The sequence below is a fragment of the Rhea pennata genome, chromosome 7 (assembly GCF_028389875.1).
Source record: "Rhea pennata isolate bPtePen1 chromosome 7, bPtePen1.pri, whole genome shotgun sequence".
Taxonomy (NCBI): domain Eukaryota; kingdom Metazoa; phylum Chordata; class Aves; order Rheiformes; family Rheidae; genus Rhea; species Rhea pennata.
In genome coordinates, this window is record NC_084669.1 from 17,466,891 (window position 1) to 17,482,906 (window position 16,016).

Below are 16,016 nucleotides of genomic sequence, written 5' to 3' on the forward strand. Positions count from 1 at the left end.
CTCCATCAAGGCGTATTATTTGCTGTACAGAATTTACATTCTCATTAGCTAGTTGCTTGGATATTTGCCAACTTAGGAGATACAAACCACTATAAAAGGCCAAGTATTATTCTGGGAGTATTATATTTCTATAGGAGAAGGTTACCAACAAGGGGAAAGTGCTTAGAAAAAAAGGCTTCATGAACATAGCAGAGGCACATAGTGCATCCTGCTGAATCAGGACACGCAGCAGCTCCTTTTTAACAGTATTTTAGGATACAAAGGCGCAGATGTGCAGATGACTTAAAGCAAGGGGACATCCTATTATAAACCTTCTTCCCGGTGTTTAATTAGCACAGAGAAGAACTCACCAGCAACACACACCCAACACCTGAGCCTCACGGCCTCCCGCAGTCCCACAAACGCGCTTCTTTTACCGTTAGGCTACAGCCCGCGCGCGGTACAACCGCCTGCGCGCCCCGGCCCCCCAGCGCCGCCGGGAGGGGTGCGAGGAGCCGCTGACACCCCTCCGCGCCCTTGGAGGGGGCAGAGAGGCGGCAGCACCGCCGCCCCCCTCCGCCCTGCGGCTCTTTATCGGGGGCGGCTGCGGCAGCTGCGCGTGCCCAAAGCCGCGGCGCGCGCGCGTGTGGCGGCGGCGGCGTGCACGCGCGCGGGGGGGGGGGGGGCTCGGCGCGCCCCGTGAGTGCCGCGCCCTGATTGGCGGCCGGGGGGCCGGGCCGCGCTGTAAGGCGGCAGGCGATTGGCGGGCGCCGGGCCGCGTGCGGGCGCCGCCGGGCTTTGTACACACGCCCGCCCGCTCGCCCGCCCGCCCGCTCGGCCCTTTAACAATGGGCGAGGCGGGCGGCGCCGCGCGGCGCCGGGGGAGCCCCGGGGGCGCCGCGCCGCGCTGAGGGGCCGCGGGCCGCGCCGCGCCGCCCCGGCGGCCGCCGGCCGCGCCGCCGCGTGCGCTGAGCGGGGAAGCGGCGCCGGCGCCTCCAGCCTTTGTTGCGGCGCCGTCGCGCGCCGGGGCCGGCGCGGCTGCCGCTGCTGCTGCCGCCGCCCCCTCCCCCGGCCGTGCCCCCCGCGCGGGGGGGGGGGGCGGTGTAACGAGCCCCAGTTGCGCCCCGGCGCGGGGCCGCGGCGCCGCTGATTGCGGATAATTGGGCGCCGGCCGCACCCGCGAGCGCCGCTTCCTCCCGTCCCGTCCCGTCCCGTCCCGCCAGGCCGCGGCCGCCGCCGCCCATGGAGCTGGAGGCGCAGTGGTGCACAGGACAGCTGGCGGCCGACATCCACCAAGCGCTGCGCTACAAGGTAGCCCGGCCCGGCCCGGCCCGGGCGCGGCGCGGCGGGCGGGGCGGGCGGCGGGGGCCGGCGCTTCGCCCCGCGGGCGGCGAGCAGCGGCGCGGCCGCGCTGGCGCGCCCCGTCCGGCCGCCTTGACAGTTGGCCGGGGCTGCGGCGCCCTCGCCGGCTCAGACAGCCGAGAGCGCTCGTGGTGCGGCTGGTGCTGGTGCTCGGGCGCGTAAATAAGCAAAAAAACTTTTCCTTTTTCCTTTTTTTTAAGCTGTGCTGTGCTTAGTTGCATTAAAAAAGGGGGAGGGGGTTAGGCATTATTGCCTAATTTTGAACTTCAGATAACTTCGAAGCTGTTGCTACCCTGACCTAAAATTGCTGTTTGGGGGATGTTTTGATAATGAAGCTCATCGTATCCCCAGAGATGTAAATTAATTCATAGCGACCGAACTTAGAAAGTGCTTCGGCTGTGTACAGTACTTGATGGTGGGATCGCATTTTTTTTTTTTAAGGCATGACTGCTAAAGCAGCTTTTTTTGGAACACAAGAGAAAACCAAGATAACATATATGCTATCAAAGTTACCGTTGCTAAAACTAAGTCAGTGTTGTGAAAAAGTAATTTCTGTTCTCTATTTCACTTCAATAATTTACTTCAGAACTTTGAATTTACCGTGAAACTTTGAAAATTCTGATTCACCACTCCAGCCTCACAGAATAGGCTGCTGTGATGGAAACTTTTTATACTCAAAATCCTACTTAATCTGGACTACACAACTGTAATTCTTAAATTTATTCATGGTAACAGAAGACGGCAATGCTATCCTGTTGTTCTGAGTTTTGTTGCACACTTGAGGGGATACGAGCTAGCAAGCAGGAGCTGGGAGAGCGTTCTTTTTGCCAGTCCAAATTTAACATTCAGATCAGATAATGCCAGAGATTTCTCTCATCTATGTTGTTGGTAGGGCTTTTGATGTTTTGTTTTGTTTTCTCCCAAATCTGAGACTGTGTGAGGTTTATAAACAGCAAAAGGTTGGGAGATTTTTAGGTCTTGGTTTGGAATCCTTTCCAGCTTCTACTCTGAGTTGTTGAGGATATACTTAACTAAATGCGTGAGAGCACACTGCAGTCAGCACCAGTGCAACACTGATCAGACAGATTAAGTCAGAGTTTAGAAATACTCGTGTAGCAAATGATTACACACGCGCGTGCATGCACGCGCACCTGGCTTCTTCCTAGTGGTGCTACCTCCAGCTAGCAGTTACTGTCCTGCTGGAGGCACCTGCAGGAGAGTTGGCAGCATTGGAACATGCAGACGCTTCAGTACAAAGTCTGATTGCCTAGATTAAGCTGTAGCAGGAGGGATTTGAGTTAAGCTATTGGACTTTGCATTGAAGTGACCGAAGGGTACTTGCATACCACTGCTGCTTCCCTGCTGGGAGGTGCAATAGAGGCAATGTAACAGGATAAAGTATTAAATTACTCTATCTGAATGCACAGTGAGACTATGTTAAATCTTAAATTATTATACTATTATTATTGTACTCCTAGCACTTCTGTAAGACAGCAAATGCCTTGTGAAAAGGGATGCTGAAACCACGAAAGCAGATGGGAGGGGAGAACTTTGAAATTTCAGTGATTGACTTATGAATAACAGCTGTATTAGTTTTATGGAAATTCAAGCTGAACAATGGTTGTAATAAAGTTGCATGCTGCTGTCCATCTAGGAGCTGAAGCTGCCCTCGTACAAAGGCCAGTCTCCCCAGTTACATCTAAGAAGATACTTTGCAGATCTGATTGCGATTGTGAGCAATCGTTTCAGACTCTGTCCTGCTGCACGACATCTTGCTGTGTATCTGTTGGACCTCTTTATGGATCGTTATGACATATCTATTCAGCAGCTGCATGTAGTTGCTCTTTCCTGTCTACTTTTAGCAAGTAAGTATGCATCACCAAATTTTTAATTAACTAGAGCAATACAGGCTCTATTGCCAAATACAAGGAATATCTTGATGGACTACTTGTGAAAGACAATTAGCATACATAAATCTGGCCCAGTTGGTAGACTCTTTGTTTAGACTCGTTTTGACATTTGTTGGCATCTGAGAGGAGAAAAACGAATTGTGATTTAAAAAAAAATCAATGTTTATGTTTAGAAGCACAGATTATTCTAAGATGAACTTTCAGAGGGACATTGTAGGAATAGAAAGGCTGTCCTTTTAAGGATATCTCAAAATAGATTTCCCTTCCTTTCCACCAAATGCTAGAAAGGAGGGGAAATCAGCATACCTGTGAGAGAGGTAGAAACAAAATAAGCTATATGTAGAGTATACTGCACCCTGTTGATGATGTTGCACTCTTCTGGAATACTGGAGATGGCATATGTTACAGTGTTCTTTAAGCAAGCTAAGGCTAACATAAAGCTTGTGTTGTCACATAGAAAATGTAACAGATGAAGTACATTGATTACACAGTACACCATTGTATACTCTGAAGTCTGAACTAAGTACAAACACGCATTATGAACTGCCCTGCTTATACTGACCTCAGCTAGATTCTTGCGGTATGTATCCGTATCTTTACACTTAGGATCTCTTTTAGAAGTTGCCAAAGAGATCCGGCTGTGGTATGTTGGGATACTGGTGACGTGTTCTTGAACCATACCCTAGCTTTGTCCAAGCAACAGAACTAACTAGTGGTTCAGACTCTACTGATCCCTTTGTCTGAATCTGTTTTCATTTTCTAAACCAAGATACTGTAGCTCTAGGCCCTCTCAACTAGAAAACTAGAGTGCAGAGATATTGACTATTTTGGTATACTGTTTCCTTTCACTGCATTGCCTTTCTCTACCAATATAGCTATTCAGCAAAACAGCTAAAGAAGAAAAGGGTTATTGCAGATTCTTCTGAGGGTAAATTTCAACTGGATGCCACCAGCCAGCAATCTTTTCTTGGCAAAGGAAGGGGCTCCTGAATATGAAAACTGTGCCTCAGAAAACAGTTCAATCATTTGGGCAAATGTCTTTATTGGTTTTAAACTAATGCCAGATTTTCAAATGAATTTTGTGTTCTGAAAAGTTTTTTTTTTTTTTTTTTTTTTAATTGCTTCTTCCATCTTTCATAACAAGCTGCAAGTAGAGCTTATAAAAGCCTGGAGTACTCACTCTGGTGAGAAGGAGTGGAGGGAGTAGTTCGGAAAGCACAAACCAAAATGCTGTTTTAGCTTTTGTCCTGTGTGGCTCAAATAGTTTAATCAGCAGTACAGCAGGCTGGACAACTTGAGCTGTAGTACATATGATAAAGTTATAAAAGTAGTAAGAGACTTCTTACTCCTATAATCTCTTACAGGATTGTATGACTCCTTAAGTTTGTATTTCTGTAATTACTAGAGTTTGGGAATCAAACTAACAGATGGGGCCTGGTGTTGCTCAAGTCCTGTGCAGGTACCACCCACTGTTGAAAAAAATAAAATATTCAGTAGATTCAGTCCTGCAAAGGTCTCTAAAAATGTTTATTCACAACATACTGTGTAGTACTGAATAGCAAGTGTAAGATGGAAAGAATTTGCAATGAAACTGGAATAGCACAACCATATGGCAACTTTATGGAAGTAAGACACTTGTTTGCCTACTTAATGGGTTTTCTGCACATACAATTTTGCTTCAGGCTAAACATATACAGGACTGACAAGTTAAAGTCCAGGAAAGCCTGAAGCTATAGCAGTGTTAAAAGTTGAAACTACATTTATGGTAGTGTGGGTTTTTGGATGCACATTGCTGATATGTACTTGTTTGAAATGCTGGAGCAGCTTATCAGCTATCAAATCTAAAAATGTACCCACCATAAAAAGCATTAAAGATAAGTGCATTGGACAGAGATCTGGTTATACTCTAGTAACTTTAAAAAATGAGTAACAAGCCAGGGAGAGGGAGGGAGGGCAGGATTAAGGCCAAATGTTGTATTGCTGTCTACTCCCAAGTCACATCACTGTGGTATTTCATTGATGATAGTGACATGTTCTACAATAGTTTGGTAACAAGAACTTCTGTTTGCAGCACCAGTGATGTCATGTATAGCCTGGCTTATTTCTGCACTTGTCAGCTAGTTTCTGGTGCATGAGTGAGAGAACCAATAGGAAATACCGCACCACAACATGTGATGTTTGACATTAGCTGCTGAAATCTAACCCTTCGTAGCACAGCCCCTTTTTTTGGCCCAGAGGAAATCTTCTGTTTGAGCTTTGCTTCCCCAAGAAAGTCTCAGTCTTGTTTGATGTAGTAGAATTATGGCCAACACAGACATTAGATGCAGTCTGTTTATAGTTTACTCATGCTGAACCTTTTCTCCCCTCCTCTTTCTGTTCACCTGAAGGTAAATTTGAAGAAAAGGAAGACAGTGTTCCCAAACTTGAACAGTTGAACAGCTTGGGTTGTATGACTAACATGAATCTGGTACTAACCAAACAGAACTTACTTCATATGGAGTTGTTGTTGCTAGAAACATTTCAGTGGAATTTGTGCCTCCCAACTGCTGCTCATTTCATCGACTATTATCTTTCTATTGCTGTCCACGAGACTGATCTTCATGATGGCTGGCCAATGGTTTGCTTAGAGAAGACTAAGTTATATATGGCAAAATATGCTGATTACTTTCTGGAAGTATCACTGCAAGGTGAGTTACATATTTCGGTTAGTGACATCTTTGTTCTCAGAGACAAATACTGCCCAACTTACAAGAATCTTTTTTCCCTTTTCCTTCTTTCTAGATCATGCATTTTTAAATTATGCCCCTTCTTTAGTTGCTACTGCATGTGTAGCTTCTTCAAGGATTATCTTGCGTCTCTCACCGACGTGGCCTACTCGACTACATCATCTTACTGCATACTCCTGGGATTTCTTAGTGCCATGTATTGAACGACTATTAATGTAAGTTAATAATAACTGATAGCTTTTTTAAGCCCATTTTCCAACCTGATAGTATGCATAATTGATATTTACACTGAAAGCAGTATTTCTTGAGGTTCAATTTGTCTATTCTAAAAATATTTAGATATTAGGTAATATCCAAACTAACTGAAATTCCTGTTTAGCTCTTTCCCTCAAAAAAAAAAAATCTTACCTGATCTGACATCCTTTGGCACGCTCAGATAGTCTGTGTAGACTGTTCATATGAAGAAGGTAATAGTGAAGCAGATGGAAGGCTTGGGAACTCTTATTTGTTCTGAAAGCTCTATGTGCTAGAAGTTCAAGTGATGCTCTGAACAGACCAGTTCCCTTATCCCAAACTTTAAGATCAAAACTTATGTCCATCGTAACTGCTTCCCTCCTACAGAAGTTTGCTCTTTCCCAGATCTCAATATCATTTGGCATTGGAGAAGTGCAGGAACAGCTCTACATAGTAATTATATCTCCTTTATGAGGATGACATTACTATCCTTGATAGGGTCTTTTGATTTCTCCACTATATGTTGTGAAAGTAAAGTGCTGTTATTTAAGTCTTTTCAGTATCACTCTGAAAGACTGTGCAAAGGGGGGGGGGGAGGGGGGAAATCCTGCAGTCATTTGTCAATGCACCATAGTTAAGTTAACAGCCTCTTAGGAAAAACTGGTGAGCCCCACCTGTCTTCAAAAGATCAGTGATCTTTTGAAGATGCGCAGTACTAAACTACTTAGCTGATTTTAGGCCTGATGAAGTGAGTATGTGGCACTTGCATAACCTCAGCATAAGAACAAGAGAAAGAGCGTGTTTAAATATATTTGAGACAGGTGCAAATCTCGGAATTAAGGTGAGCTAAAAACGTTTAAAATTAAGTATCGAGTGGGCTAGAAAAAGAGAACCTACATGCATTTCCACTCCTCAAGAGCACGATCATATATAAATATACATATGATCTTTTTTAGTATTATAGTAGAGATCATTTAAAAGTCCTTTGATATCATGTCTTTTAAAAACATTGTATTCTGCTGCCCAATTTAAATGAGGTAGAAGCAAAGTTCAGGTTCTGGTAAGCTGGCACTTAAGTATCCTAGCAGACTTTACTGAACTGGTATTTTTAGATACTACTGTTAAATACTTGGCTTATATCTGCATTTAAGTACTACTACAAAGTGAAGTGAAATTCTTTTTTTTTTTTTTTAAAAAAAAAAAAAAAAGATACCCTAAAGAAACAAATATTAAAACCTTAGATGAGTTTAAAGGGCAGGATAAAACTGTTTTCTTTTTTAATTGGCTTTTTAAAGGTGTTGGAAGCTCTCAGGTAATTGCATCATTGGTTAGAATCCTCTTAAAATTTAATCGAGTTTAAATGATTTTAATATCCATTTTAATCTGTTCTGTCTTCTTATTTTGCTTTAGTGCACATGATAATGATGTGAAGGAAGCAAACAAGCAAAAAGGACAACATGTTCAGTCTGCCCAACATACTGCATTTCAGACCCCAGCTCCAAGTCCCCAGCAGACTAATGTTCAACAGCATATACCACAGTATCTCCAGGCTCATCAGCCTTCATTACAATATCACCATCAGACATCACAGCAGCAAAACTGTCAACAGATAATATCAGCTAATCATACATCATCTTACCCACTTCAGACTTGCCCTGCTGCCTTACAGTCTAGTGTTCAGGCTCGAGGCCATGTACAGACTGGTGCTGCTATGTCACTAGCTGTTCCGCTAGAAGTGAAGCCATGTATAAGCGTCTCCTACAACCGGAGTTACCAGGTGAATGGACGATATTCCTGTATTACTCCTTGCTTTGAGAGGTGATAAGTACAAATTTAGTTTTGTGCTTGTTTTGTTTGGGGCGGGAAGTTGTGTTGAGGCGAATTGTTTTGTGTTTTGTTAAACCTCAAGTAAGTTTAAGGACAACAAGTTGAATAAAAATAGTGTCTTTCCAGGAAAAAGCAACTGGAATGGCAACCAGTACCTTAGTTTAAATATGGACTGCAAAGAATAAGCGCACAGAACATCCTCTAGAAAGAATGCATGTATCTGGGAGTAGTAGGTTCTTACTCTGGCACTCAGAATACTCTGTGCACACCTTTGAAATACTGGTCGATAGAGAAACAGCTGTGGACTAACTACAGGCTTATCTTTTAATGAAGGAGATATGCAGTATTATTTTGAAGACATTTATGTAATACCACCATACAGTATTAACACTTACTTTAAATTTACTTAAAAATCCATTGAATGCCAGACTTCCCCAGGTATGTGGGGACCACAGGAAGACATAAACCTTAATTGGCTAACTCCATGCTCTTGCTCCTTTTTTTCCAGCTCATGTTGGATATGTGCTTTAGACTAAGGCATTTGAGTTAACTGGTGTTTTGGCTACTTTAAAGTTTTGTACCTCACAGGATAGACGCTATATTCTCCCTTCTTTTCTCCTCCCTGGTCTTTTTTATGTTTAAAGTTAACTCTTTCATACTAACTCAGGGAATTTTCTACTCATTACTCTGTGCTGCTGGATTGTATGCTTAATTGGATATAATATGAGGGAGGAGGGTAGAGAGGGAAGAGAATATAGGACAAGTGGACTGGCTTTTCTTCAGGGCATTTATATGTAGAGTACCAAAGGGATACAATAGTGTTCACAGAACGTAAATGTGAACTACTGCCCAGCAGTGTGGTATTGAGTAATTGCAGAAAAGAGAAACTTTCAGCTGAACTTTTACTGTACTATAACTACTGCAGTGGCTGTGATTCCTCTGTGTACATGTGCACATACACACACCCAACAGAAAACATCCTCAGATTTTACTAGCAGTATAGACTGTACCAAAAAAATTTACAGTTAAATGCTTATATAAATCCAATTCTGTGTCAGGCTTATAGTGGAAGAAGATTCTCAGGTAATAGCAGGGCAGTTGCTTCTTTGTGCTATTTGAGAATTCCAGGAAAAAATGCAGATTTACCCTTCTAAATGGGTGGGTCAAAAATGTATTGCAGAGTGAATTGCTTTATCACAATTAAGGTGCTAATTACATAAATTTATGAAACTACACTATCTCCTGTGGAGTGGATAGTCTGAGGGTAGAAAATTTCACTCATCCAACTCTTGGATGAAAATGGTGGTAAAGATAGTAATGAAGAAATCTTCCTTTTTATATATATATATGAAAGATAGTTGCCTCACTCCTATGGTAGGATGCAGAAGGCTGTATCAATGACATGATTCCTGTGACCTTAAAATATCATTATAGGATGTGGGCTTAAGACTGCTCTTGGTTTTGTTTGTTCTTTTACCACCTCCTTCTCCCTGTCTTAGCAGCAGCACTTAAAATCGTGTACCATCTAATGACAAAGTGAAGTATTGTCAATGTTACAAAGATGTTTTGAAATTAGAGGTAATTAAGGTATTTGTTAATGATATTAAGGTGAAGGCTTTATCATGGAAGAGGAGGACTTCCTGTAATATTCAGAATTGAGGGAGGACAGATGCTTGTTCTTTCTAAAGCTGAATGATAATATGCTATGAAAACCTATTTATGTTGGAGGAGAAGAAATCCTGTTTCTCTTGTTTTGTCTTAGCATAAATCCCAATTTCTGTTGTGGGTTTTTGTAGCGTGTGTGTGCAAGTAAAGGGATCAAGGGATAGGAGGGTGAATGAGAGATCTCCCTCTCTGCTTTATGCTAGAGAATAAACTTTGATATAGGCATAGTGTGGTCAATTCTTACTTTCTCACATGCAAGGTTCTGTTTTTCTTTTTCCCCTCCCCATGTCTTCATGAATATTTCTCCATGTCTGAGAGTAGTGTTAAGTAGAGACTTTCCACCTAATAGGATGCCATGCTTTTTATTCAGAATTGTTACCCATTTAAGAGGTAAACTTTCTTCTGCAGGTTCAATTTTGTTGCAATACTATATCCAAGTCTTCAGTGCTCTAACTACCTCTGATGCTATGAATGTACAGTCTTGTAATAGACCATGACTTGAAATAACAGCAGATGCCTGTAGCAAACATTTCTGTAAAATCTTCTTATCAGCTAACTTGTCATCTTTATTTGTGATGCAGCAGTATAGGCTTTTCTTTTTTGGAGTATTAGTAAATTTATCCCATAGGCATTTGATATATATATATATAAAAAAAACCTAATACTTAACACTGGAATTATAAGGGGCAGGGGGATTATTCAGTTAGTTAATACCGCAAATTTGCATTTAATAGGGTATTTTTATTTTACTGTTTTAAGACTTTAGGTTAACTGTAAAAAGATCCACTACATGCTTTTTTTGTTTTAATTTATTATTTAGTCTGGGTTTTCTGACACTACAGCTTCATAATGACTATGGAGAAAACGTACACTGAACAGTTTCAATATATTATTTAAAAGAGCTTTACCAGTGTACATCAAAAAATACACTGTGTTCTTACTATTAGAACCAAAATGTGTATTTTAAGAATGGTGCTCCTAAATGTAAAATGTCCACAACAATGGAATCTTTGTGAGTGCTATGCATTCAACTTATTTTTAAAAATAAAATAGTTTTGAGTAAGAAGTCTCCAGTGTGTATTATACTTTGTTTTGTTTTTTTGATCCTGATTTTTCTCCCATCATCACTGTAGAGGTGCTGAAAACATAAGGCCTTTTTCTTCTCTCCCTACCCATTCTGTGACAGTGTAATAAACTCAAATGATCCAACTTTACAGTGTTAACAAAACAGGAAGGAAATTATGCAGGAAGGGGTTTTCAAACTAATTGCACCCACAGCACATGCTAAACACTGTACATTTCAGTGTTGTATCTAGTACACAGCTGCAACAAAGCAAGCAAGAGGAACAAAAGAACTGCAGTAGCAGGATGAATTCATTTTGCTAACACCCATTTTTTTTAATGAGAACAATCTCACATTTTTAATGCCTCAAATCAAGTAGGAATAGCCTTTTTGTCAAGTGCTGCAAGCAAGTTGAATTCTTAATTATTTACAACAGCAGTGAGGACTTAATTGTGCAGCAGACAGCATAAAACTAGGTGATGCATCCTGGCTGAAATAGTTTGGGACACTTGAAATTTCTGATAACTGCTTGGTATTAAAAGAAATCCTACTACCTCCTAATAGCCTTGTTTCCAATGTGGAATTCATGCATGTTATCTGGTTATGCACAGTGCTCCATAATAAGTAAGTCAGCTGTGTAGAATCTTACTCCTCTGAAGTCAGAGGATGAAACCGAAGTCTTTGTTAATCTACACTCAACCCTTTAGGAATAAACTCTGATCCCTCAAAAGCTAGGGGTCCAAATGAAGAAGCAATGCTCCACTCACAGGGCAGCATGCATACTACACTGACATACTGATCCAGAAAGTTGTTTTGCCTTCAGCCTTAAGCAACAAAATCAAGGCTGTCTAGACTACAGAAATGGCTACACTCTTCAGCTTGAAGTTGCTGATTTTTAAATCTTTACTGTAATTATAAAGAGGAACTACCACATAGCTTTTATGAATCTCTTAGAACTACACAGACTACCAGCCACATTTTAGTTTGAGATATTTCAGTTAGAGTTCAACTTCAGACTTTAAATTGCAAGTCTGAAGTTTTTTTGTACATGTACATAAGAAAAATTGCATCTCATGACTTCTAGATAGAAAGATAGTCTTCATTTCTGTCACCACTGCAAATTTAGCTTGAAAGCTAAAATTTATAATTAGTTTTTAGCAGTTAGCATATCAGGAATAAACATTTTACAATTGTTAACACTTCTGTTGAATATGTATAAGTAACATGGCTCCCTCCTTCAATAATTTATTGGCTCTACATTCTAGATCTATGCAGGAACAGAAGTCTCTTGAGTAGATAAGGCTTTAGCTAACTGAACACAAATGCCCAGTTAGCAGCCCTTTATTTTATTTCAATACAGTCAATAACAGCACTCTTTACATAATGTTAACATTAATAAATATATTAAAGTGGCAATAACAAAGTATATACTGTAATTTTTAGTCTCTATGGCAATGCCATTTTAGAAATTATAGCACAAATACGTTTGGCAAGCTTACATCATGCATTTTGATATTTCCCTGTAATTAAGCGTTACATAATTAAATTAAATTTACATATCTTCAAGAAAAAAAAATACATTCTGATAATGGAAAGCATTTGCCACTAAACATTCAAGAAACACTTTACAACCAAATAATTAAAAGCAACTAACAGTAGCTTAAGGTTTCAAAACTTCTTAGGACAACCAAGGATCTGGCTTCCACTGCCAGTAGTTCCCTGGGAGAAGGGAGACTTAGGGATCACAGGTGTTAAAACTATGAACATTATATACTGAATCTCAGGTTTGTATTCACCAGTGTAAGTCAGTAACAACACAGTCATACATGTTAGCTGTTACGTGCGTTCTACAGTATTTGGAAATACTACCTGCTGTTCTCAGAACATCTGAATTTATTATCCTGAGCCTGCAAGATAATCAGAACACTTTCATCAAACAACCCATTAAAACTGTCTAAAATGTACACATTTTCCATACGTAATGAATTAACCACTCTAAGCACTACATATTCTACAGCTTTTTTTAAATGATCATCAGTTAATAATTACTAGATTTACAGCCCACTAAAGTGTCAATTTACAGTATATTCAGTGGAAAACATAGTTACAATCTTTCTACAATAAATTTCTAACAACATGCAATATAGTGGTTTATTTCTTGTGATATTAAAAAGATTCGTTACAGGCCAGCTACATTTTACAACCAGTAAGTTTTCTTTCCTACTTTGTATGCCTAAGTGACCATTGTATTCCATGAGACATAAGCAGCCCTAAAAGCAGCATAAAAGCCCTTGGTTTTTAACTAAATTATACTTGTTCATGATGGATCAGAGAAACCAAGTGGACCCACACAGACAAAATATTATTTGGATATGGATGAATTTTCTCTTGCTGAGTATATTCTATGCTGGAATTTCCAAAGAATGAATGCCCAGTTGATATACAACTCCAGTTACTGACTGCAAATCTACATATGGCATCTGGAGAGGGTATCTGATAACCTGGAAAAAATACAACATTACAACTATAACTGCAACTTGGAAGGATTATTTTTCTTAAAAGTATCTTTATTTACAAAAGCTTTCTATTTAAAATCTTTTTGTACGTAAAAGATGCTCTACGCTATGTATATTGCTTGCAGTTTAAGTAAAGCATTTTATAATTATCTTTTATAGTCTATAAACTTATCCACTAAACAAGCTATTGTCAAGAATGCTATTTTCTCTTTAAACACCCTTTTTTCTATGTAAACTTACACTAGGTGCCTTTATCTCATCTAAAAAACAAAAGTATGTAAAGTATTACTTAGAAACTTCCAGAAAAATTAAAATAAGGTTACATACAGGTAACTGAACATTACTGAAAATTACTGCATGTGTACTGACAACATCCATTCACACTATGAACGCTCCAGTGCTCAAGCCCCTGAGCCTGGGGAGTTTTTACTTACCATTAGGGTGTTTTGACTCACCACATACACAGGAACGTAATTGGGTGGCATTTTCCTTTTGTTCAGATTGACCTCCAGTCCTCAGATTTACTAATCGGACTCCCCAGAACAGAAGGGCAAACTGTCAATTTGTCTACTGCCAGCACAGCTCGTGAAAGCCTTTGTTGACTCATGTGCAACCTTATTTTTTCATACAAAGAGCTGTCTGTCGGCACTCTTGCAGTCCAAGCACCCACTCATCAACTGTATTATTTGGAGGTGAGTTTTGTAGTTTTTTCAACCTTGACTACAGCAGTGTTCTGCTACGTGTCTCAGTACGTTTAGATGCACAGATCCAGCAGAAGAGCCAACGTCACTCCGGATGGCCACTCAAGCCATCTCTTGAAGAGAGATTCTTCAGAAATGCCGTAACGACAAGTTCCCAGGGAACGTGCCCGCATCAGGGACACTGGCTCCATACTTGTGATCCCGTATCGTATCTTAGTGCTTGTTCACGGTGCAAGTGAGCTGATGAGGACAATCAGCTATATGGACTACACCCTTCTAGAAGGGATTATTAATACCAAATCGACTCTCTTCATCGACCAGTGAAGAAGTAGGAATATGCCATGCATCTAAAACACTGTCTGAGATATGTGAAAACTAGGATAAAACCCTACTGAGGAACAGGTTCTGTAGTAGAAGAAAAGTCCTCACCAGGCTCCAAACCTGGGTTCAGATTATGTGCATTAAAGAGAGCCTCCCTCAACGTGGAGGCCACTGTAGCTCTGTTTTAAGAACGCTTGTGAAGTCTCCTAAAACTAGGGAGAGCAAGTTGGTGAAAGGGTAGCAAGCACACAGCACTACACGTAGGACAGACCACAGAGGCTAAGATGTATCAAGAACTTTTTCCACTTCCTGGATCAACAAGACTGTGAGAGCACAGAAGTAGCTTAGAAGCACTTCCATCTCCACTTCTCTGTAGGCTTAGTTCTGTGATATTCTCCTTAGTATGTTAAAAAAAAAAAAAAAAAAAAAACACTCCTCCCATGCTGTCCCAGCATCCAAGATAATACTTTAGAATAATTATGAAAGATTTTATAATGCAATTTTAAAAAGAAAGTTTAAGAAAAATGCCTGATACATTTACATTATACACATAATATAGTGGCATTTGCAGAATCCAGGGACATAATTACAAGACAGCATTTATCACTCCACAGCAAGCTTTATTACACGCTTAAAATTTGTTTTTAGAAATTATTTTTAAATACTTATGCATGTGATGATAACCAGAGCATAACAAAGAGAAACTTTCAAGAAACAGGGCCTGGTGTTTAACTGTTTTACTCTTGTTTTATAATGCTATTATAATTAATAACATCGTTTTTTTAACTTCCCAGTTAGTTCTTTTTTTCATCTTACTTAATGAACCTTTGAATGAACCTATGAAGTGTGAATACTAAATATAAAAGCATTAGAAAAATAATTTCCTTAAGGAAACTGGAATATTTCATATATTAGAAATTCGTGGGGAACCAAAATTTTGTGGAGAAGTAATACAAAATTCAAGGCTGAGGAGTTTGGTTGGTTGGCTGGTTCTTCCTTCCTGACAACTATTTTTTGATTCTTGAGAGAATTAATATGAAAATTTTCAACATGTTACAGGTATGTATCTATGCATGATTCATGTTTGCTTCTGATGTGGTTAAATTTGCATAAAAGAAAAATAATTCAAACATTGTGAGAGCTGTAATAAATACAACCAACCAATTTCACAAATGTAAACTACCACTGTTCTCTGCAACTGCCTTCTAAAAAATGCCATAACATTTACACTTTATTTGCAGCAGTTATTTGTCTAATGCATAATATACATACATACTATAAAACACAGTAATCATATTTGAGAGAGAGGCATAATATGATTCAAAACGCACAATAATCCCCAAACTGCAACAATCCTCTCAGTATTAAAAAGCAGGTATGGAAGTGAATTTATTTTTAAGATTTTATATGGAAAGAACAATGGCTTCATTTGGTATTTACACTTAATAAAAATGGAGTTCTTCTATGAGTTCTCAGAAGAAATATTCCAAATCTATATTTAAATAGGAACATTCACCACATATCTGACATCTGTACATTTTAGTGCTTCACTAAACATCTAGCATCTTTTCCAAACTGAAAATTTCAGAAATATCCATTCAAAATTTAAGGACCTCATACAGGGAGTTTAATAATAAAGCACTAAGTCATTTTGGCCATTGGCTTGCACTGGCTTCAGTGCCCTTCTGATCCAAAATTCCCTTTTCTTAACT

The 16,016-nt window shown here is 40.0% G+C and overlaps 1 protein-coding gene across 1 annotated transcript; it reads left to right on the forward strand.

Annotated features, from left to right (window-relative positions):
• Window positions 1-1,080: 1,080 nt before the first annotated feature.
• CCNJ (cyclin J) lies at window positions 1,081-10,703 on the forward strand. The gene is made up of 5 exons (XM_062580616.1): window positions 1,081-1,290; window positions 2,996-3,206; window positions 5,639-5,938; window positions 6,033-6,192; window positions 7,622-10,703. Exons 1-5 carry the CDS (start codon window positions 1,222-1,224, stop codon window positions 8,031-8,033), a joined length of 1,152 nt encoding a protein of 383 aa, XP_062436600.1. The 5' UTR covers window positions 1,081-1,221; the 3' UTR covers window positions 8,034-10,703.
• Window positions 10,704-16,016: the final 5,313 nt, after the last annotated feature.

Excerpts from the sequence above, each read along its gene's own strand:
- CCNJ (XM_062580616.1), top strand. The coding sequence starts at position 1,222 with ATGGAGCTGGAGGCGCAGTGGTGCACAGGACAGCTGGCGGCCGACATC. Across the intron at positions 1,291-2,995 it reads ACCAAGCGCTGCGCTACAAG|GAGCTGAAGCTGCCCTCGTA; the intron begins GTAGCCCGGCCC and ends CTGTCCATCTAG. Across the intron at positions 3,207-5,638 it reads TTCCTGTCTACTTTTAGCAA|GTAAATTTGAAGAAAAGGAA; the intron begins GTAAGTATGCAT and ends GTTCACCTGAAG.